At 44.3% G+C, this 23,542-nt stretch overlaps 2 protein-coding genes across 4 annotated transcripts in view; one reads left to right on the plus strand and one right to left on the minus strand.

Annotated features, from left to right (window-relative positions):
- The window catches only part of TPR (translocated promoter region, nuclear basket protein), a 33,810-nt gene extending 32,110 nt beyond the window's left edge, over nt 1-1,700 (plus strand). For all 3 annotated transcript variants that reach the window (XM_064664044.1, XM_064664045.1, XM_064664046.1), the window contains exons 50-51: nt 498-596; nt 1,480-1,700. In XM_064664044.1, coding sequence (XP_064520114.1) covers nt 498-596; nt 1,480-1,535 — 155 coding nt within the window. In that variant the 3' untranslated portion in view covers nt 1,536-1,700. The remainder of the gene's footprint in view (nt 1-497; nt 597-1,479) is intronic.
- Nucleotides 335-18,753, minus strand: PRG4 (proteoglycan 4). The gene is made up of 10 exons (XM_064664047.1): nt 18,635-18,753; nt 14,041-14,160; nt 11,882-11,983; nt 6,450-10,403; nt 5,458-5,547; nt 4,623-4,762; nt 3,819-3,975; nt 3,100-3,279; nt 2,777-2,902; nt 335-1,837 (listed from the first exon to the last, which is right to left on the minus strand). Exons 1-10 carry the CDS (start codon nt 18,729-18,731, stop codon nt 1,734-1,736), a joined length of 5,070 nt encoding a protein of 1,689 aa, XP_064520117.1. The 5' UTR covers nt 18,732-18,753; the 3' UTR covers nt 335-1,733.
- Between the last annotated feature and the right edge of the window lie 4,789 nt (nt 18,754-23,542).

Genomic DNA, 23,542 nt, shown 5'->3' on the forward strand with positions numbered 1-23,542 from the left:
TTGTCCAGAGTCCCTCTCCAGCTCTCTTGGAGCCCCTTTAGGCACTGGAAGGAGTTCTAAGGTCTCCCTGAATTCTCTTAGAGCAGGATCATGTTTTGCTGCCTGTAAATTCTGTGCTTTGGCAAACCAGTTTTCCCTGGCCCGCAGTAACTGGAGTAGGCCGAGTAAGAATAATGCTTCAGGGAGCAGAAGTTACTGATACTTTGCTGATTTACCCACTGGTATGTTTGATGTCAGCTTTAAAGCTATTTTTCCTTCAATTAAAACAGTAATGTAAATCAGTGAGTTACCCATTTACCCCCTTGCACAAGTAACAAAAGAAGTGCCAAACTCATTTGTCTTCAGGCTTTTATTTATATCAGAGGACATGTCAGTGAGATAAGGAGGCGCCTTCATGATTCTAAAGTAAATTAGAGAGCATAACTCCTATCAAATCACATAAACATTGAGAACCTGCCAGGCACAGACTTCCTCTCTGCATTCCCCCCTCTCCACAGACACGAGCAGCAACCAGCCCAAGTCCCTGCGCCGGGTGCGGCTGCAGCCCCCGACGCTGCGCACGGGGGTGCGCGGGCGCCAGTTCAACAGGCAGAGGGGTAAGTCCTCGGGGGCTGCAGGCTTTGTGGGACTTCCTTCCTGGGGGGACACTCTGTGAAGTACTTTATAGGCTGTGTTTGTTCTAGACATGGAATGATGCCCTGCCCTAGGTTCTGGTATGTGACCCTAAAAGCTCTAGTTTTGTTTAAATGTGCCTGAGCAGTTTTTAGGCAGGCAAACTTTCTTCTTCTCTGGCACTTGGTTCTTATCAGTGGAGAGAAAGTAAAGGGCAATAGATCTTACACTTGCAAATGTTTTAGACAGAAGTCTAGAAATCTTTGGTTTTAGTTACAGAGCAGTTCCCATTTGGCACTTTTAAGAGTTCCAGTTATGACATCACTGTGTCCTATACTGATTTAAAAAAAAGTTTCTGGAAGTATTAAAGATTTTTTATAGTGCAAAATAGAGTTCAACCACAACAATAAGTTCTTGTTTGCAACTTCTGTATTAAGAAAATCTTTAGATGAATTGTATTCCATTTGTCATTATTTTAACATTGTAGAAGACTCGATTTTAACACTGAAATATAGTTTAGCTGGTATTTTAAAGGAAAAAAAAAAGTGAGGAGGTGGGCCTAGGATAGATTTTCTTTCATCTGTCACCATAATTTTAATAACAACAGCAACAGCTGATTTCAGGTGTGGTAAGAATGCTCTGCTGGTTCTTTCAGCACCCAGCACAGGATAGTCAGCCCCCCTTTTACATAACAGAGGTGACCTGTGTGTCACCAGGCTCAGGGGAGAGAGGGGAACTTGAACTCAGTCAGAAAGGATCTGCTCCTCTGCAGTGGCCATTCCTTAGGGAAGGATGAATTGTCACAATGGCTGATTAACTCTAAATCCTTTCATTCCTTTAATGCATTTGTTTTCTTTCCCAACACAGGTGTAACTCATGCCATGGGAGGCAGAGGAGGCCTGAACAGAGGAAACATTAGTTGAACGATCTGTAAAGTAATTCCAGCTGTGTATACAAAGTGCCAGTTTGCCTGTGGTTGCTTTAGTGTAATGAAGCCAGAGCTTAAAGCAGCATTTCATACTTAGAGTTGTGTGCACACATTTCATTGTCTTTTATTAATAAAATTAGAAAAAATGGTGACGTTCAAATGGCATCTCTTTTTTAAAATCCTCTGCTGTGCATCACTTGCTGGGACAGTTGTACCAGTCTTTGGACACAGTCTTTCCTGTGAGAGCAGTAACAGGTCTTGCTATTCTTTTGCCAATATCCAAACTGTAGTACCGATCTGGAAGGAAGAGAGGTCAGGATTAAATTCCAGAAACTACATTTAATACATGGAAAGAATCCAGAAATTAAAGCCTGCATTTTAATGGCATTTAGGCCCGAATAACAGATTTTTCATTCCACGTGCATGTGTGGAGTTGGGAGGCTCTAACAATAAACTTCTGCTCTCGCCTTTATTTTTTACAAGACCTGGGTTGTATTAAGTTTTATAGTACTGCTAATAATTAAATCTGTCCCAAGAACAGGAGTAGGGAAGAATACTTTTGTACTGGTTGAACACAGAAATAGTCTTGAGAATTTGGAAATCAAACAAGCTAAAAACAAAACAATCCTGCACTGACTACAAAAGTGGGAACTCTGTGGTCCCCAAGTGTGAATGGGTGTTAAGGTGAGGAACTGAATCATCCTGACAGGGACTTTAGTATCCTGTATTTGGATAGTTGTTAGAGCTTTTTTCCTGAATAATCCACTCTGAGGAGTGCTTGTACATGATCCTGGCTAGAAAGAAAGAATCTACCTAATCTGGGATCATAAATAATGCTTTCCTGGGAAGCAAAGTTGTTCATGTCCTTCCCTTTTGTCAGAAACACAGAAGCCAGTGAAAAAAGTATTGCTGTGGGGTGATCCAAGGATTTCAGTCTATCGTTTATATAATTCTGCATTTAAATATTGAGGGTTTTGTCATTTTACAAGCCTGGACTCCATGGCAATACATTCCTCATCAGGCTGGTTTGAACCACTGTATTTCATTGCTGCTCGCTGTCCTGTAACTATTGATTCTTATTAGAAACATCTCTTGATTACAGGCAACATTTGAATTCTCAGGACATTTTAGTATTGCTTAAAATCAGTCTTGTAGATCCACAAGTGATAACATGGGCTTCTTCCTCATCTCTGTGTCTTTTGAGATCTATAGCAATGTGCTTTAGCTTTAACTTACTGTAAGAGAAGGCATAGTAATCGTAGCCATCGGGCTTGTTCTGGTTGGGTATGGAAAGAGTTGAGTGGACAACTTTGGGGAGGCCTCTCCAGTAGGTTTGCATTCGGATTTCCTTGCGCAGAACTCCTGCAAGCAAAAGAAACCCTCAGTGAGGAGGTGTCAGTGTCTGCTGTGGCTGCCGTGTGCTTGTCAGCCGCAGCGAGAGCCGCTGCGTTAAAAACATCTAAAAGTACTACATTTTAAAAAGGTGAACCAGAATGTTGTTTCAGAACCTACTAAGGTTACAGCAGTTGTATAAAAGACCCTTAACAAACATGAGTTACCAGTCGGGTGCGGGTTGACTCTGACAGTCCGGATGACGGTCGGCATTCGCACGGCACGTTGGAAGCGCCTCCGGATGACAACTCTTGGCACAAAAGCTGGGTATCTGATGGTAATCCGTGCTCTTCTCTGACACTTCTTGGCTGGTTCTTGTCTGTACACATACTGCTGCATGTTCCCATCTAAAGGAGGCATTTGTTTCATTAGTTTAAAAACAAAACCCCAGGAAACACCCAACAGTCACTGATCAGATATGAAGGTGTCATTGGTATCCATATTACACACACAAAATAATGTTATGTTGGTAGTACAGCATTCATGTACGAGAAGGAAATGACATTAATTTAAAACACAAAATAAGAAATAGGGACATTTCCATACATAGTTATGAACTAGTAAGATTAAAACCTCCCCTCCTCTAATTAATTTGGGACTAAAATAGTTTTACCACCAGGTAGAACTTATTTTAATGTTTGGCCACTGCAGTGCTGGATTCTCTCCTGTACAGACCTGTTTTAAAATGCACTGAAAGACCTGTAAGTACTAAGAAATGTTTTTACATCTTTAGGCTATTTTTGACCACCTGGAACACTGACATCAGTTATGTCTTTGTTTTTGAAAGAAATTGGTCTTTGGGTCAAGAGAAACGGTGTTTTATTCCTGACTAAGGTAATTCAAGCACCTTTTGATGATCCCTGGACTTCAGAAATAGGAGACATACCTCTCTTGATAAAATAAACAGATTCTGGTCTGTTGTTGAATCTTGCCACAGGTAAGGTTGCTACTATTCTCCCACTTAGCCCTGCAAATCCATTGGCAAGAGGTTTGGGATAGCCTGGATCCATAACTCCATTAGTGAAACGCCAGTACAGGGGGCCCTGAGGATTCAAGGGGAAAATGAGCTTTAGAGGAAATTATTCTTAGTTATTGAACTTCAACACAAACCTGAAGAGTAATCCATAAATAAACAGTAGGACTTTGATAGGTACATTATAAATCTGACTGGAATCACTCCTGCATCCATTACAAACAGGAAAAAACTACTGCTACTTCATAAAATACCTTCTGCAGTCTTTTAACATTTGAGTCAGGCTAGAGTATGTTAGAAACTAATTTTTAAGAGAGGTTACTGAAGAAAGGGATTTGTTTTCTAAATCTCCTGATTTTCATTAATATAACAAGCTGCTTGAATTCCAGGCCTGAATGATTCCTTGGGAAATGACTATATAATATCTTTAAAGAGATGTGGGCATTTCATTATTTTCTCTCAGGAAGGGAAACATACTAGGAACAAATCTGGGTCCAAGTTTTCCCAATATCCAACCTGAGCCTCCCCTGGCACAGCTGGAGGCCGTTCCCTCTCCTCCTGTCCCTTGTTCCCTGGGAGCAGAACCCGACCCCCCCCGCTCCCCCTCCTGTCAGGGGGTTGTGAGAGGGAGAAGGTCCCCCCTGAGCCTCCTTTTCTCCAGGCTGAGCCCCGCAGCTGCTCCTCATCAGTCCCGCCCCGGGCCGGGCCCGCGCCCACCTTGATGAAGAAGGTTTTCCCATCGCAGTTGCACCTGGAGAAGACGGAGTCGATCGGGGAGGGGATGCCCCAGCCGTCGGTGATGCGGCGGGGGTTGGTGCTCGGCGGGCTCCGGCCGTTCAGCAGCCAGTAGTAGTGACCTGGGGGGCAGAGGCGTCAGGGGCGGCGGGGACGGCGTGTCCTGCCCCGGGGACATCGCCCTCCTGCCCCGGGGACATCGCCCTCCTGCCCCGGGGACAGTGCGGGGACACGGCCCTCCTGCCATGGGGACAGTGCGGGGACACGGCCCTCCTGCCCTGGGGACAGCGGCTGAGGCGGCTCCGGGCCCGTGAGGGGCTCAAGCGGCCGGGACAGCTGAGGGAAGAGGAGGAGGAGGAGGAGGAGGAGGAGGAGGAAAGGGGAAGCGGGAGCAGGGACAGGTGAGGGAGAAGGAGGAAGGGGGCCGGGGCAGGTGAGGGAAGAGGAGGATAAGGGGGGCAGGGGCAGGTAAGGGAGGAGAAACAAGAGGGACGGGGCAGGAGCAGGGGCAGGTGAGCGAAGAGGATGAGGGACGGGGACGCGGCAGGTGACGGAGGAAGAGGAAGAAGAGGGATGGGGCAGGAGCAGGGGCGGGTGAGGGAGAAGGAGGAAGGGGGACGGGCCAGGGGAGGGAAGAGGAGGAGAAGGAGGGCCAGGGCAGGTGAGGGAGGAGGAGAAGGAAGAAGAAGAGGGACTGGCACGGACAGGTTGAGGGTGGGGAGGAGGAAGGGGGCTGTGCCAGGACAGGAGGAGGAGCAGGAGCAGGAGGACGAGAGATGGGGACGGTGAGGGAGGAGGAGGTGCGGGGCAGCCTCACCTCGGAAGACGGCCAGGGTGCCGTTGGGCAGGGCCACCATGCCGTCCGCCGGCCTCCCGCTGCACAGGTCCTTCTCGTCGTCCTTCCTCTCTGCAGGACACAGGCAGGTGGACTCGTTCAATGTTCGACAAGGATTGCATTAATTTTCCCCCTTACCCCCACCGGGAGCCGGGGTTTAATCACTGCTTGGAGGTGTGTTCTGGGAAAGTTTGGCTCTCGTGTTGCGGCCCCAGCGGTGCCCAGTGACCACGTGTGGTGTCTTTGCTTATTTGTCACCTACGTACCCGTAATTCAGAAAAATACCCACAAACAGCCCTCATGTAATTTCTCTGTGCTCCAGGATTTTATTTGATGTTTCCCCAAGCTGCTCTAGTGAGCTCTCTTCCCTCTCCTTATTTCTTTAAAAAAGCATTTACACTTACTTTCAGTTAAACATAAAGGAAGGATGAGCTCTTTTGGACAGAAATCCAAGTATTTTCCCATATAAAACACTTTTTCCCCCCTCCAAAATATCTTTCAATATATGACTGAAAAAAATGCCCAAGAACCTGCAGGCTATATCTGATTAAAATAAATAGTGAGGGCATGAAAAATGTTGTGGTAAAAAGCACAGAGGAAAGAGAATACAAGGAAAAAAATCTTGTCTAGCTTATGTCTTATATGTTTTGGATGCAGCTACAAAATGCCAGGTTAGGTTCCATTAGTGGTAGATATTCAGCCTGACTCCCTAGTAAGAAATTTATCATCTTTTTTCCTTGACTTTTTCTCTGTTTGCATCTTCGATTGTACTTACAGCAAACATTTTTCAGCAGGGCCAATTACTGAAACCAGTTAATTCAGATCACGTTCTAAACTACCCAGAGAATTGATTTAACTGAGGTTCCCATTTTCAGGACAGTGGCAGCTGTAGTGCCATGCTTGTGGCTGGGCACCGGGACAGTGCCATGTCCTGGTGAGTTACTGGTGATTTGTATCTGCTGGAATGCAATTACCTTGTGTTTCTCCAGGTAACATTGGCAGGTCCCCAATTGGTATTAAAGGCTTGTTTATCTCGGGTTCTTTCACAGGCAGAGTTTCAGGGTCAGTAGGATGAGGCTCCTCTCTGCTCTCAGTGACCTCCTGGAAATGTATTGTTGGCTTGGATGTCCCGTTAGAAACAAGATACATTTCTTCTATCGTGTCTTTTTTATCCCTGGTAGTGGTTTCTTTGGCAACTGTAGTTACCTCTGCTTTGTCAGTACCAGGGGCCTTTTCAGTGACCTGTTCCAGTTCTCTGCCAGGTGTGGTGCTCACTTCTTTGGTGGTTGTTACCTCTTTTTTGCCAGCTGCTGTCATCACCACCACACAAGTAGCACCTGCGCTCTCTGGAGCTGCTGCAGCCTGCTCCGCTTCTGTACTTGTCTCTTTTTCACTGGGTGTTACCACCTTGCTGGGTTCAGGAGTTGACTCTGCTTTGGTGGTTGCGGGCTTGGGCAAGGGAGCTGTGGCTGCTGTTGTTGCTTCTGATGCAGCTGCTGCAGTGACAGGTTGCTTGGCTGCATTTGGAACGTCATCTGTACCTTTAGGAGAGTCACCTGGCTTAGCTGTTGTCGCCACAGCTACAGTAGCCAAGTCTTTCCCAATTGTGGCTGTTAAAATGTCTTTAAGCAGAGTAGTTCTGTCTTTCTTGGGTGTTGTTACCTCCTTGATCTCCATTGTGGTATCTGAAAGCATTGTGTCTGCTCCAGGCGTGGGAGTGTCCTTCCCAGCTGTAGTGGCTGCAGCACTGCTGGGAGCTGCTGTGTCTTTATCAGCAGCTGAGACTAATCCGGGGGCAGAGGTTGTCACTGCAGTGGGTGTTGTTGTCTGTACCACGGTGGTGTCAGCCTTGGGGGCTGCAGGGGTGGTCGGAGAGACTGTGTCCTCTGTTTTAGGGGTGGAGGGGCTGTCAGCCTTGGTTGTGGCTTCCTCTGGAGTTGTCTCCTCAGGCTTGGGAGTGGTGAGAGAGTCTGCCTTGGCTGTTGTTTTCTCTGGGGTTGTCTCTTCAGGTTTGGGGGTGGTGGGAGAGTCTGCCTTGGTTGTGGCTTCCTCTGGGGTTGTCTCTTCAGGTTTAGGGGTGGTGGGAGAGTCTGCCTTGGTTGTTGTTTCCTCTGGGGTTGTCTCTTCAGGTTTGGGGGTGGTGGGAGAGTCTGCCTTGGTTGTGGCTTCCTCTGGAGTTGTCTCTTCAGGTTTAGGGGTGGTGGGAGAGTCTGCCTTGGTTGTTGTTTCCTCTGGGGTTGTGTCTTCAGGTTTTAAGGTGGTGGGAGATTCAGCCTCAGTTGTTGGTGCCTCAGTTGCCTCAGGGGTTGTGTCTTCAGGTTTTGGGGTGGTGGGAGATTCAGCCTCAGTTGTTGGTGCCTCAGTTGCCTCAGGGGTTGTGTCTTCAGGTTTTGGAGTGGTGGGAGATTCAGCCTCAGTTCTTGGTGCCTCAGTTGCCTCAGGGGTTGTGTCTTCAGGTTTTGGAGTGGTGGGAGATTCAGCCTCAGTTGCCTCAGGGGTTGTGTCTTCAGGTTTTGGGGTGGTGGGAGACTCAGCCTCAGTTGTTGGTGCCTCAGTTGTTGGTGCCTCAGTTGCCTCAGGGGTTGTGTCTTCAGGTTTTGGAGTGGTGGGAGATTCAGCCTCAGTTGTTGGTGCCTCAGTTGCCTCAGGGGTTGTGTCTTCAGGTTTTGGGGTGGTGGGAGATTCAGCCTCAGTTGCCTCAGGGGTTGTGTCTTCAGGTTTTAAGGTGGTGGGAGATTCAGCCTCAGTTGTTGGTGCCTCAGTTGCCTCAGGGGTTGTGTCTTCAGGTTTTGGGGTGGTGGGAGATTCAGCCTCAGTTGCCTCAGGGGTTGTGTCTTCAGGTTTTAAGGTGGTGGGAGATTCAGCCTCAGTTGTTGGTGCCTCAGTTGCCTCAGGGGTTGTGTCTTCAGGTTTTGGAGTGGTGGGAGATTCAGCCTCAGTTGTTGGTGCCTCAGTTGCCTCAGGGGTTGTGTCTTCAGGTTTTTGGGTGGTGGGAGATTCAGCCTCAGTTGTTGGTGCCTCAGTTGCCTCAGGGGTTGTGTCTTCAGGTTTTGGAGTGGTGGGAGATTCAGCCTCAGTTGCCTCAGGGGTTGTGTCTTCAGGTTTTGGAGTGGTGGGAGATTCAGCCTCAGTTGCCTCAGGGGTTGTGTCTTCAGGTTTTGGGGTGGTGGGAGATTCAGCCTCAGTTGTTGGTGCCTCAGTTGTTGGTGCCTCAGTTGTTGGTGCCTCAGTTGTTGGTGCCTCAGTTGCCTCAGGGGTTGTGTCTTCAGGTTTTGGAGTGGTGGGAGATTCAGCCTCAGTTGCCTCAGGGGTTGTGTCTTCAGGTTTTGGGGTGGTGGGAGACTCAGCCTCAGTTGTTGGTGCCTCAGTTGCCTCAGGGGTTGTGTCTTCAGGTTTTGGGGTGGTGGGAGATTCAGCCTCAGTTGCCTCTGGGGTTGTGTCTTCAGGTTTTAAGGTGGTGGGAGATTCAGCCTCAGTTGTTGGTGCCTCAGTTGTTGGTGCCTCAGTTGCCTCAGGGGTTGTGTCTTCAGGTTTTGGGGTGCTGGGAGATTCAACCTCAGTTGTTGGTGCCTCAGTTGTTGGTGCCTCAGTTGTTGGTGCCTCAGTTGTTGGTGCCTCAGTTGCCTCAGTTGTGTCTTCAGGTTTTGGGGTGGTGGGAGATTCAGCCTCAGTTGCCTCAGGGGTTGTGTCTTCAGGTTTTGGGGTGGTGGGAGATTCAGCCTCAGTTGTTGGTGCCTCAGTTGTTGGTGCCTCAGTTGCCTCAGGGGTTGTGTCTTCAGGTTTTGGGGTGGTGGGAGATTCAGTCTCAGTTGCCTCAGGGGTTGTGTCTTCAGGTTTTGGGGTGGTGGGAGATTCAGCCTCAGTTGTTGGTGCCTCAGTTGCCTCAGGGGTTGTGTCTTCAGGTTTTGGGGTGGTGGGAGATTCAGCCTCAGTTGTTGGTGCCTCAGTTGTTGGTGCCTCAGTTGTTGGTGCCTCAGTTGCCTCAGGGGTTGTGTCTTCAGGTTTTGGGGTGGTGGGAGACTCAGCCTCAGTTGCCTCAGGGGTTGTGTCTTCAGGTTTTAAGGTGGTGGGAGATTCAGCCTCAGTTGTTGGTGCCTCAGTTGCCTCAGTGGTTGTGTCTTCAGGTTTTGGAGTGGTGGGAGATTCAGCCTCGGTTGTTGGTGCCTCAGTTGTTGGTGCCTCAGTTGCCTCAGGGGTTGTGTCTTCAGGTTTAGGTGTGGTGGGAGATTCAGCCTCAGTTGTTGGTGCCTCAGTTGCCTCAGGAGTTGTGTCTTCGGGTTTTTGGGTGCTGGGAGATTCAGCCTCGGTTGTTGGTGCCTCAGTTGCCTCAGGGGTTGTGTCTTCAGGTTTTTGGGTGGTGGGAGATTCAGCCTCGGTTGTTGGTGCCTCAGTTGCCTCAGGGGTTGTGTCTTCAGGTTTTTGGGTGGTGGGAGATTCAGCCTCGGTTGTTGGTGCCTCAGTTGCCTCAGGGGTTGTGTCTTCAGGTTTTGGGGTAGTGGGAGATTCAGCCTCAGTTGTTGGTGCCTCAGTTGTTGGTGCCTCAGTTGTTGGTGCCTCAGTTGTTGGTGCCTCAGTTGCCTCAGGGGTTGTGTCTTCAGGTTTTGGGGTGGTGGGAGATTCAGCCTCAGCTGTTGGTGCCTCTGAGGCCTCAGGGGTTGCGTCTTCTGTTGGGGGGATGTTGGTAGAGTCCAGTTCAGTCACTGGTTCCTCGGTGGCATCTGGGGTCATATCTTCTGGCTTCTCTGTGGTGGGAGGGTCTTCTTCAGTCACTGGTTCCTCAGTGGCCTCGGGGGTTGTGTCCTGTTCCTTTGGGGTGGTGGGCGGGTCTCTCTGGGTAGTCGGTGGCTCTGTGGCTGCAGGGGTTGTCTCTGCCAGTTCTGTAGTTGGAGCAGGAGTGGTCTCTGGGTTTTCCAGTCCAGTGCCAGGATCTATAAGGTAAATACAAATGAGTTTCAGCCATTGGCATTGCTGTGCATGTGACTGTGGTGTATAAATGTATTGCACATCTGGGCAATAGGTAGTATTGTTGAATAATTGTATTTTTTTAGAAGGGCAAAACTCCCCTGGGCAGGGTTCCACACGAGTCCCTGTGGTCCCTGGGGGACTGTGCAGCAGCCTGGCTCAGCTGAAGTCATCCCTTTGCTAAGCTGTCACTGCCCCAGGGGCAGTGCTGCAGGGTTTGGTTTGGTGCTTGTAGGTGAGGCTGCCTTGTGGTTCCTACCTTTTCCATGGTGTGAAATACAGTTCTTCTAACAAGGCACTGCCCTTCTCAGTCTGTTATTTTGATTTATCCCACTGCCCTTCAACATAACTTTACACCTATGAGCTGAACTTGGAGGAGAGAGGTTGGGAAACAGGAGGAAAATAATTCCTGAATACAGAGCCCTGACTATCTCCTACGGTGTCTTTATATCTTGGATGGTTTTCCTCTTTGTGATTTATGGCTTTAAGATTCTCTTTACTTGTATTTATATAGTTACATTGACTTGGGTCAAATTATTTATGTTCAGCAAAAAGGAACAGTAAATGTTTCTGCATTTCAATCTTCAAGTATTCTCTCTCTGAAGTTTTGCTGTTTAGCTCTGTTTTCACACGGGTTTTGTGTTTGGTATGAGCAGAGCATTACAGAACAGGTTTTACTCCCACCCAGCAAGTCTGAAATACCATAAGCCAACTGGCATTCTGCTAATGGTTATTTGAATTTCCTTAATTTTCTTTCATTTAACCCAGTATATTGATCTTTTTTTTTTTTTTCAATAGGAAATTGCAACAGCAGAAGCATAAATACTCCAAATTTAAAACAATTAAAAAAAACAAAAGGGGAGGTGTGTTAAAATATTGGCCAGCCAGTACTGACTTCTGGTCTCATTTTGTTCTTGTTACTTCAGGTTTCAAGTTCAAACTGATCTCCTGAGTTATCACTTCAAATGCTGAAACACGATACCAAAGAACACAGCAAAGCAACATATTTTCCAGTTAGAAAAACAAATCAAGTGTTCTCTGAAGTTGCATAAGGCCTGGCTTGATTAAAGCTAGGGAAACCTGCTTAGGACATTTTCCTGTCGTGGTCCTGACAGTTCATCACTGTCCCAAAACACAACACCCTTCCTGTTCCAGCCATGGACCTTGTCCAAAACTGACAATGGCCTGTTACACATTTTGGGAAGATGTGTGTGAAAATCCATCAGAGGCACCGGAGACATCACCACACTCCACCATCTGTGCTGGGTGAACTCTCCGAAATCCTGAGGGCTCGGTGAGGTAATCAGTTTATAAACCGAGTGGTTCCAAGCTTGGTAACTGTCTGGTAATGTCTAGGATTGGCTTCCTATTTCCAGGGCAGGAAAATGGTCTTTAATGTTCCTTCAGGTAACGCCCATCCTGTTTCATCCATACCCTTGCCTACCTTCCACAGCTTCCTCTGGCGGCTTGTCCTCATCGGTGGATGACCTTTTAGATGTTGCTTTGTTTTCGGGGGGAGTCTCCGGGGCTGGCTTTTCTGTGTGTGCTGAAAGAGATAAACACTCCCATTAACAGATTGTTTTTTCTTTGTGGGTACTTGGGGTCAACTGCCTGAGAAGAAAGTGATTACAAAATGGCAGTGACCATCTTCCATATAAATCTAAGTTTCTTCCTATCTATAGGATTCTTTACACTGTTATTTATATGAAAAAGTGCAAAAATACCCTTTGGATCCCCAAATGTTTCATCACATATGGGAGTGTTGTTTTACCCAGAAATTTGAGGTGAGGCATTCTTGGCTAATGGCAATTTTGAGATGGGAAAAAGGTGAATTCTGGAGTTCTACATTCTGAAAATTTGTCTTTTTTTTTTGACTACAGATGACTTGGGACTAAGTCACTATAGTGGAACTTGAAGAGTTGTCATGTTAGCCAAGCATTTACTTTGATAATCCCTTAAAGATTCAGTTACATTGTAGTCCTCCAGATGTGATAATTCTACACAAATGATCTTTTTTGAGAGACATCTCAATAGAAATAATTTCCTTGAAGGAGACAGGCATGGATCAAAGGAAAAACACAAGGTATCAGTATTAAGCTAACTTCTAGTAGGCTGAGTTTTAGGAGAAACAGGAAGTTGTGGTCAGATTTTCCAGCTCTGAAAAATGTGTGGGGTTTCACTTGCAACCAGTAAGAGCCAGATAACATTTTGTAATTAATTGTTGGGTCAAATTGTACAATTGGAAATGAGCTTGTAGAACTTGTTAGTTGTGAAGGAAGTGTGCTGGAGCTCAGGGAACTGGCTGAATTTTTTTATCCAGCTGAAGGAGTTGGTAACTGCCAGAGGTGTGTGTAATCAGCTTTTGACAAAAAGAATGGGTTTTTTTTGTCTCAAAGTGATGACCATGGTGTCAAAGGATTTATTTTCACAGCAAACTCAAAGCAAGGAAGGTTGGGTGTTGGACTATATCCTGAAGCTTTTATTGAGGGAGAAAAACTGTGGTTGTTGAATAAAATCATTTAGGGAGCTGAACTGGCTTTCAGAGCAGTCAGTAGTGGTGGAGGGGAATGTTTTGGTTAGTCCTCAGCTGTGCATGTGTGTAGTCAGGGAATAAGGGGCTTCTGGAGGGTAGGGAAGGTAATGGTGATATCTAGATAGATGATGTACATTTGACTTTGCTGTACAGAACAAAATGTTGAGAGGATGCTAAAACAGCAAATCTATTCCAAGAGGTTTAGCAGGTTTCTCAGTTATTCACACATAATATAAATTCTCAGATATTGAGTACAGTGGTAGGCTGGCTTTGAGGTATTTTTGTTGGGTTTTTTTTCTTTTTTTTCAGAAATTAATATTAGAGCTTAATAAAATACAGAAGAAACTCTCTAAGTTTAGGAACAGTTGCTTAATTTTTCATTATATTTAACTGAAGAAAAGAGAAATGATTTAATAGTCTTTTGTGAGTGTTTGGGTGTGTTAAACTCGGCAGAAAGGGGGAGACATTAAACAACTTCAAAGGCAGGAAATTCACCTCAAGACACTTCCAAGACACTCATCCTCCTCTAGACATTCAGTCAAAAATGCTGAAAGCAGACTCTATTTCAGTCTAAATTACTGTGTAAGTGCATGGCAAAGCCAAGCCACTATCCTGGGACTGGGAGTGGTGGGTGCAGTGCACCAAATGATAATCCCTAACTCCGGTTGTTTGTCACACCGCAGGCTTTGGGAATTGGCTGCCGTGGAGGTTGTCTGGTCTGTGAATGCAGTGACCCAGTGCCAGGCATATCTGCCAGGTGTGCTCACAGAAATGAATCCAGGTCTGTAGGTAGACCTAAAAAAATTTAAGGACATGATGAAATTAAACATATTCATGTTTAATGGTGATGGCTTCCAGTATATCTCCCTATATGTGTCCATAGTGCATCCATGCTTGAGAAATTGGCCAATTTACCTTTGAAATTAGATTTTAATATTTTTTCAGTATTTTTTTTTGTTATCCTTAACATCTCGCGTCTTAAGAAGCCCGCAGAGTTTGTTTTCTGAGAAAGCAAAGCACCTCTATTTAAAGATCTCTTCGAAAAACACAGTAATAAAGCAGTTGCTTACCCTCTTTGCAGTGTTTGGCATAGTCTGGGCAGCATTTGCCGTATCGTTCGCAGTCGGCATCACAGTCACACTGCCGTCCTCTCTCGAAGGCTTCAAAGCACCGTCCTTCACAGGAGAGTCCTGCACGAGGCACAGCAGCAGGGTCAGGGTGTTTGCCTACCTCATGCTGAACGCTGGCACCTTCCTACAGTGAAGTCATTTGCTCTGGATGGCATAAAGAAGAGCCCCATAAAATCAGGTGCTTATTCTGGTGTGATCCAGGATTTGTCTGTGGAATTGTGGGGTTTGGATCAGGCCGTGCAGCCAGAGCTGCGCTGTCACACTGCAGTGTGTTGAAACCACTCAAATTTGTGGTGGAATAAAACGTGATGCCCACGTTCACTTTAGCCAGGTCCCACCATAGCGGGCTTCCATTCCCTCACCGCAGAGCAGTGACCTCAAAATTAGATTTAAATTCTGGGTTAGGTTTGCAAAAAGGTGTTGGATCAAGAGTGATGTGTCTGTCAAAGCATTTCTGAAAAATAATTGGCCTAATCAGGTCACAGCCAAGTGTACCTGGTGTGCCTGGCCAAATACTGCAGTTTAATTGTGGGAATGAGTTAACTAAGGTACCCAGAGTGACTAGAACTGTTTAACACAGTTCTTAAATTATTAATGCTGAAGGAGTATCTACCATGTTCTGACATGATTAATACCCACATGGGTTTAATATTTTATTATTTGTTAACTTCTGACAACTTCAATCACTACAGTGCTTCTATTTCGCATCAAATAATGACCAAATTGTTTTGGAAAGAGTGTGCACAGCTATTACAGACTTCAGAAAAAGTACTTTCTGTACATAAATCCCTATCGAAGTCATTGTCTCTGTGACACCCAGGGCACAAAATCATGTTTTACAATTAAATCACTATCTAGCAGAAGAGGATTACTGTGTAGGCAGATTCTGAGCATCTTTTGATTACTGTAGATGTGGAGTCAGTCTGTTCATGCCAGTGGATTCATTCCACATGCACAGGTGAGGATTTTTTTTTATTTTATGATGTTAGGGCAGTTTTTGTTCATAAATGATGTCTGGCATTTCTCTAATTTGGTCAGCATTGATGCCACACTAACTGGGCAGCAATCCTTAGTCAAACTTCCTGCATCCTTTCAGGATGACACCTACTGTGCTTGCCTGAACTCACTGACTTAGGGTAGAACAGGGAAGACTTTTAGCCTTAAATATTTGATTAAACGTTCTGTAGAATCCGACCCACAATAATAGCTTACATAATAAAGTGCCTCAGGATGTACTTTCAGCTACGAGCAATGCTGATGTTCCCTCACAAATCAAAATGAGGATGGAGAGGACTGAAGCACAAAGTGTTTCCAGTGTGTGTCAGGGCAGCAGAACTGGAATTTTAGGGAGTGCTGTGTCTGAATTTTGAACAAAACTCGACCCGTGTTGCTGGATCTGAGAAGTCTTATGTCACCCTGTAATCCTACTGGAACAACAGTGTAATGTAACAAACTGCAGTTATCCAAATAACTGATATTTCTGATATTGGTGCTTCCCAAGAAAATGGTTTTTAACTCTCAATAAACAATACTTGTCGTTATTTACACTGTATGGTTTTGTAAATATATAAAGCATAAAATAATACTCATCCAACCATCTTTTCCAGCAAGCTCTGGACAAGGTTCTGATCCAGAGTCAGTTTCTGTCCATGGAAGGACACCCTCAGGCTTTGGGTTAGACCCTACAGCATCCATACTTCTTAAATTTGAGTCGGAATGTGCCAGAATTTCTCCCTGCAAAACCCTGAATTTGCTTTTACCACTTTTTTTTTTTTTTAATAAGACAGACAGATACAGTAGAAATGCACGAAGGAACAAAAAACAAGCAGTAAACTGTTTCACCCCCTCTTGCCTAACTCTGCTGTTGTGAAAAGCAAAATCCTTTGCTTGGGAGTAACCTGTGGATACACAATTTTCTTTGGATTGCAAGAGGTTATCCCTGAGTTTTTGAGGAGGAGAACAACACATGTATGAGAGGGAACAAGGACACAGCGAACTAACACACATTGAAGCATTCAGAGAGGAGACCTGGTGCGGTGGGGAGCTGGGAGGGGGATTTTGTGGAGAGGAACTGGCTGTGTTTGGGAACTTACCCACTGTGCAGACTTTCCTGAAGTCAGGGCAGCACTCCATGTAGTGGTGACAGTTAAAATCACACTGGCAGTCATGCTCTCTAGAATACCCTGCCCCACATCTCCCTGTACAGCTCGACACATCTAAAATCACACAACACTGGTGTAAGCATTGCCAAACCACAGTGGGGCCTAAGGGAATGCTGGGCTGCAAAGGAGTAAAGCCTCTCTTTCTCCCCTGCAGAATGTGCTTTCTTGCCTTGGTATTGCAGGAGCTGAGGGCCTGGTGTGACCCCTCCTGAAGGTGTGTGGAGCAGAGGTTTGCCCTGAGCCAGCCTGTGGACCAGCAGGAGCATGTGTTCAGGTTAGAGGGGCGTTCCCCTGGGGCTGACTTACCCTGTTTCTCCTGAAAACTAATGAATCCTTGGGGATTGGTTCTGTAGCATGGCCACAGGCATCCAAACCAGCCTGTGCAGTTTTACCTTAGGCAGCACATCAGCCACTCACTTTGCTGCTTTGCTGACTTATTTTCCATCTTAATTCACCCTACCTATGGTTATAGGTGTGAGTGTGCAAAAGTTTCCCTGGCAGACCCATTAGGGATCTGATTTTCACTTTTGGTAACGTTCTTCCTAATAACCAAACCTAATCAGGTTAGCTTGCAAGCTGGAGAGCACTGTCATAATAAATACAAAGCCCCGGAGCCATTTCTGCTGGGAGTTTCAAAGTCTGCCTACCCTCTACACTCTGTTTTTTCCCTGCTGTCAGAGAAGAATTTGGTATCAATACTGAGGTTAGGAACAGTTGGGATCTAGTCTTGCAGCCTTCTCCAAAGTGCTGTCTGTTTGTTAATTAAGAGATTACTTATTAGCAGGCCAGTATAAAAGCTCATCCCAGGATGGCTTTACTGCCAGACTGCTGCAGTGCTGGCAAATGCTACATGATAATATATGGTGCAGATTACAGTTGGAAAAGCAAGACATCAGGAGGTCTGCTTTCAAACTGTGAGCATTCAAGGCTGGCAGTGCTTTGCTACCCTTCTACTGCCAGATATTCACCCTGCAAGTAATCCCCTTCCTGTGCAAAATCTCTGCTAACATGACATGCTAACAGCTTCTTCTGGAAACGAAACATGCAGGGCCACAAGTGAAGAGTCCCTAAATACAAACAAAGAAGCTGAACAATCAGCAAGCTCAAACAGAGTCAAGATAATCAGCTGACACATTGAGGAACTACGAGGAAATAACAACAAATAACATGTAACACAACACCAAAGACAATTTCTAACAGCACACACTCCACAGCTGTGTGTATGAAGGAAGACCACAGGATAACAAATAATTACATATATTGTGATTTTCAACAAGTAGTTATAATGCTTGTTACCACTTCTTTGCAAACAGCAAAATGGGACTAGGAAGTAACTGGAGACATTAGTGGACTGAAGTTAATGGGCCCTTAATACAGGAGTTAAAAAAAGAAGATGGACACCTTCCTTTATGACATGTGCCCTACAAATTGCACCCTTCTTCCCTTATGGAAAGAAAGAAAGTCCAAAATACTATACCTCTTCATTCACTTATTCAGTTAAGTTTATGACTTGTAAGGTACAGAGTTACTCCTAAGGAAAATGCCTGAATGGTTTAGTTTGCTGTTGGTGAGAGCTTTGATTTTTGCTGAAGGCAGAGGGAAGGCTCCCATCAATGAGCAAGGGGTCAGTGCCAGCCTGCTCTGCCCAGCAGGTCACATCTGGCATCTGCTGTGCCCTGGTGAGCTGCTCACATACACGATATTGTCCCTTCTGCTAGCAAGTAGTAATAATAAATTATTTCCAGCCAGCAAGGAATACACAATATTATCCCCATAACAACTTGGTAGCTACCTGAGAACTGCAGAGGACTGACCAGGCTGCAAGTTCTGCTTCTTCACAACAGTGCAACTTTAGTACAAAACCAGTTATAGAGCTTGGAGAGTAAATAAAAATCTGTATCATTAGACAAATGATTCCCAAAATTACCTCAGTGGTGGTAACAGTGCATTTAATAGCAAAGCACTTAGCAAGGTATAGACAGTCCTCTCCCCGAGCCTACTGAAATATTTCTGACCGACTTATGTGGATATTGTCATTTTAGATTTTCCTTGAATTACCCTGCAAATCACGGCGGCTAAAAATGTCCTGAGGGCAATGGGATCTGTAGAATATGTCTACAGAAAAACAAACTGGTTCATATGCAGTTTGCATTACATGTATGTTTTTGTATAATTCCTCCTAGAAGGAGGACCATGCTGCAGTCAAATTTGTTTAGGAAAATATTCACTGATGATAAAACTGAATCATATTGCCTGGCTGAATAAATATAACATTCTAGAAATTAGTATTTTTATAAGGATTCTTTTGGAGCATTCTCAGTGTGTGTCAGATATCCTGGAAACCCTCCCTTCTACTTTGTGTGTTACAGTACCTTGAGAAGACACTTCTTGAATCAAGGACAGAGAAAGGAGCACCAGGGATATGCAAAGTATGTTCCATATGATCATTACTTTCAGGTACGACATCATTCCTGAAAAGAAATAATCTCATGTCACTATGTGCAATTCAATTAGTCCATAAATAAAAAAAATGCAGTGCCTATCTTGTTATATAATACTAGTTTGATAAAAACATAAAATAAATAGTAAAACTGTTCAAGGCCACGTTGCTAATTTAGAATTACTCTATAAATTCTCTTGATTATTAGTTGATTAGCCTGTTAAATTTTGTACTAAGACTATAAAAATTCATTATTAACAAGTAACAGAAGTAATTTTATGCAGAATTTTATTATGTGAAGGCTGCAGTCAGTCTTCTCCTTCTAACATGGGTATACTTCAGCTCAACAATTTGTCAAGTTATAATATTGATAAATATAAATCTAAAGTAAAAAAAGTACAGAATGTTAGTTATTAAGCCACATAATTTTGTAAACCTTACTGTATCATTGAAATATTAGTGGTCAAATATAACAAATGGAAGGGTAGGCTAAAAGTAAACCTTTCAAAAGGAAAACTTTGGGTTTTCTGTTTCAGTTTTCCTTTTGAAGGAGAGCTCTGAACAGAAATCAGTGTAACACTTACCTAACAGAGAGTGTGTCTGCTCCCTGGGATGCTCCAGATGCCTTTTATATTGCTTTGTAACTGTGCTGGGGGTCAGTAATTAGACAAATTAAACCCAACCGCTGATGACAGCTTATGACAGCAAACTTTCCACAGGAGTTGGAGGAGGTCCTGGATGACTGGACTAGCACAACATCTGGAAAATACTCCCATTAAAAAAAACGATTACAGAAAAACTAAATAGGGACTTACTAGTCAAAACACATTTTGATTTCCGAGTGAAGTGAACAAATTGTCCTGAATTCAGCTGGAAGGACTCAGAGTGTATTGCAGAGCAATAAAAAATTATCCCAGGCCAGTGCTGAGGGTTTTTTCTTTCCTGTCACACGGAGCTTAGGTGACAGTAACCTGAAATTGTGCAGCTTTATCTGCTACTGATGGTGTATCTTCTCCAAAAAGCTGTGGGAGCTAATTCATACAGACAGAAGTAATTCACCAATCCTACAGTGAATATGTAGTGCTTTTCCCTGAACTGAATGGAAATGTTGCCAAGGTGTTGGCTAGAAATCAAAGAATTTAGTCAAATCTCACATTTATTGAATGTGTGGCACGTAACACATCAAAAATGAATGAAAGAGCCTTAAATTGTTTCAATGGTCTTTGTGTTTATTGGTTCCAGATCAAGGATACTGGAAGTGGTTCTTTGTAACTCCCAGAGCTAAAGGAGGTTTTAATTGAAACCTTTAATGGTCCTGACTCTCAGGGCTTGGGAGAGGAACTGTATGAGAAGCTGCACTAAAGGCCTGAGAACTTCCATATGTCTGTCTTATAATATTACTTGAATCCCAAATAGTTCTGTTAGCCCAAAATAATAGATATGGCATAATATCTATTATCTATCCTATCCCAGCTGAGGAAAGGAGTTAAAATGAGCACGGGTCTCTTAAGGAAAGTAAAGAAGACACTTCTGAACAGGAGTGGGTTTAGGCATGTGCTTGAATGTGTCCCTCACTCGGTCCAATGACTGTGCAGCTTTAGGGTTTTTATGCTAGATTTTCTTTCTAACTTTGTGTTATCACAATAGAGACAGTTTCATTCAGCCTTTCTGCATTGTGTGCTTAATGGAGTACTTATTGCTCTACTTTGTGGAAAAGGAGAGGCTCTGAGATTTCATGGAGTTTGTTCAAGGCAATATATAAATAAATGTATATTACATGTTTTACAATAAGAGTTGCAGTGCTGTCTTTAGAGGAGCTGACTGTAAGCTTGATAAAGAACCCCAGGTTTGAGAAGAAAGGTACCTGTCTATAGGTATTTAAAGCCTGGAGAAGTAGTACTGTTTAGAGGAGATAAATAGGATCAATCTGATGAGATAGCTTTCCTAGAAAAGTACTAAAATGCTTATTACTTAATTAATTTATAATATGATAAAGCAAATCATTTATGACTACATTACTGAGTATATCCTTGCTTTGATATCCATGATATGGAGGAGACTTGTTGTCTCTTCCATCATTCCAGAGCTGGTGCTACTGTGAGCCCCAGTTAATACTGGCTGGCTACCTGGGGTGAGAATATCTGTATAAATTAGTAAATAAAAAGTGACAGAAGATCAAAAGTATTCTGTTAACAGGCCAGGACTCAAGTCATCCAAGGACAATTAGGTCCATTCACAACTTGAAATATGGGTAGTCGTGACTGGCTGCTTCATTTATTGTGTTGTGGATACGTTCATTTTGGTAGGGTGGTATTGGCTCATTTCTCTTGTGAATTAAGTTTTTGGGTTGTTAGAGGTGATGTAGGGTTGCAAATTCTGAGTGACAATAATTCCATAAGTGGCTCAACAGGAAGTGAGCAGCACTTCAGACACGTTTGAATTGTAGTGTCACAGCGGGATTGAGGTGGTGCCTCTGCGGGCACTGCACAGAGTGCGGTCAGACACAGCCAGATGGGGCTGGATCCTCACCAGCTTCTGCTGCTCTCCCCTTTGTTTTCAGGCATAGACTTTGAAATCCCGCTTTAAATTATTCTTATGGATTCTGGGAGGTGGCAAGAAATACTCTCAGGGCACTGGTGCTGGGCAGAGTGTGCTCACTGCTGTTGTGCCAAGGTTAGCGTGCCAGGGAGAAGGGCCTTGAGAGGAACGGTGGAGCAGGGGCAGGTGGGGACACATCCCAACCATTTGTGGGTTGAGCTCCATCTGAAACAGAGCTATGAAATAGGGAAAGCAAAAAATGTCCCATTTCCTTATTTTGATTTCAGCTGCATTTAGGGAAACAGGACTCATTATGTTCCTGGTGAGTAAATAAGGATGCATGGCTTCACCAGCATTTTAATTTGTCTTGAAGTAGCACAAGGGACCTAATATTGTGGTTAGTCACTCCAACCAGAAAGAGAGAACCCTATATTTCATCTGATTTCATTGCTTCAGTTATCTTACCTGTATTTCCCAACTTCAGTAGTTGATTACATTTTTCAAAAGAAAATGTAGAAAAGAAACCTTTCCTTACAATCCCTGCTCTGTTTATGTCCTGAGATCATCCCAGTTACAGTCCTATTGCTGTTATTTTTGATTTCTGGACTAACATTCCTTAAATTGAGGCCCATGACTTGGCTGTGCCTTTTCAGGCCTGGGCTTTTTCCAAAGCACATTGGTCAGTCCCATTTATGATGGTGGGTTTGGGGGGTGTTCATATGCACTGGGATCACATGGAAAATGTGTGCCAGTGAAATCCCAGAAAACAGTTGTAGGGATAATGTGGGTCTGGTCTGACAGAGGCCCTATTGCTTTTTCAGTCCCATCATTGATCCCCACTGTGAACCCATCAGTATCCTCAAAATATCCCTTAATTTTCCTGTGAAAACTAAGTTACCTTGGAGTGCTCTGAATGCCTGTTAGGGCTCAGTTGGCTGTGAGATCTGCTGGAGTGTCCCAGAAGTGATACAGAGAAACTGAGCTGAGGAAGGGGAAGAGGTAGCTGGAGTAGTGTTGGCCTGTTAAACATTCACTGAGTAATGAACCTTTATTTCATCTTTAACTTTGCAGGAATCACAGCAGGGATGTAACTGCACGTTAAATGAGAGTGCTGGAAGCGTCATTTAATGAGTTACTAAGAAAAACTATCAAGAATCACAGATAATTTTTGGTCTTGCAGGAAGGACTGACACATTTTCAGGGTTATGGTCTTTAAGGGGCAATGATGTAGAGGAGGTAGAAGCCCTAATGTGGGAAGGGCATGGGATGGCAATAGGTTTTTCTGGGACAACTGCTAATTGATCTAAGATGCTTCCTTGTGTTGCCTTCTACAGCTGGTCGTTTTTTCCATGCACAACTGGCTGCATTATAGTGCCATATTTTATTTAATTGATTTAATTGTAACAAAAAAAGTAAATTATGAAGAGCACTTAAATATAGCGACTTTTCAGACCGAGGAATATTAACACCATTGCTTTGCTTTGATTTATGAGTAGAAGTAGCATTGCAATGAGTTCTGTGGTAGCAAGCTGCTGTAATAAGGGTCAGATGCTCACATGCATCATCCAGTTGATGTAAATATAGATTTATTGTATTTACAATCCCTAAAAAGTTCAGAGAGTTGTATAATAGCAAGAAGTAGAGAGAAAAATCAGACTCAGGAAATACATTTGTCCTCTCAGAGATACCAGGTGAGCCCATCACAATGAGTGGAAGATGAAGGATAGAATCTGCATGTTTGGGATATTTTTATAGTACTACCAAAATCAGTAGGAGAACTGTTTTTATTCCAGAAGAGCCTTTCAATTCAGTCCAGCTGCAGATATTACTGAGGATCTTGAAGAACGGGAGGATGTATGGAACTGGACTTGTCTGGAGCCTTGGCCCCACCACCATCACTTTATTGCTGTCATAATATTTCTCAGTGGGCCCTAATGAGTTCCTCTAAGAGAATTTTAAAGGTTTGCATCCCAAAGCTAGAGCATGGACTTATCTGAGCTAGACTGGAGTCTCATTTTATATGGAATCTGTGCTCTGATTCATACAACAGGGCAGATTTTAGTGACAGACAGTTACAGGGGAAAATCTTTTGGAGGATGTCTGGCAGAACAAGACCTTACTAAACAGGAAATATTCAACTTCTCTTTCGTTCCCACTATAGGAATTATTCCTATCCTAGTTTGGGCCTGGAAAATGGGTTTTGCTTTGGATCCAGATAGTCTGACAAAAAGTGACTACTGTTTCTTTAAAATGTCTCACTAAATGAAGTACATTCCACATTGTTTGTTCTTTTTTTCTCATG

Source organism: Pseudopipra pipra, chromosome 9 (assembly GCF_036250125.1).
Source record: "Pseudopipra pipra isolate bDixPip1 chromosome 9, bDixPip1.hap1, whole genome shotgun sequence".
Lineage (NCBI taxonomy): Eukaryota > Metazoa > Chordata > Aves > Passeriformes > Pipridae > Pseudopipra > Pseudopipra pipra.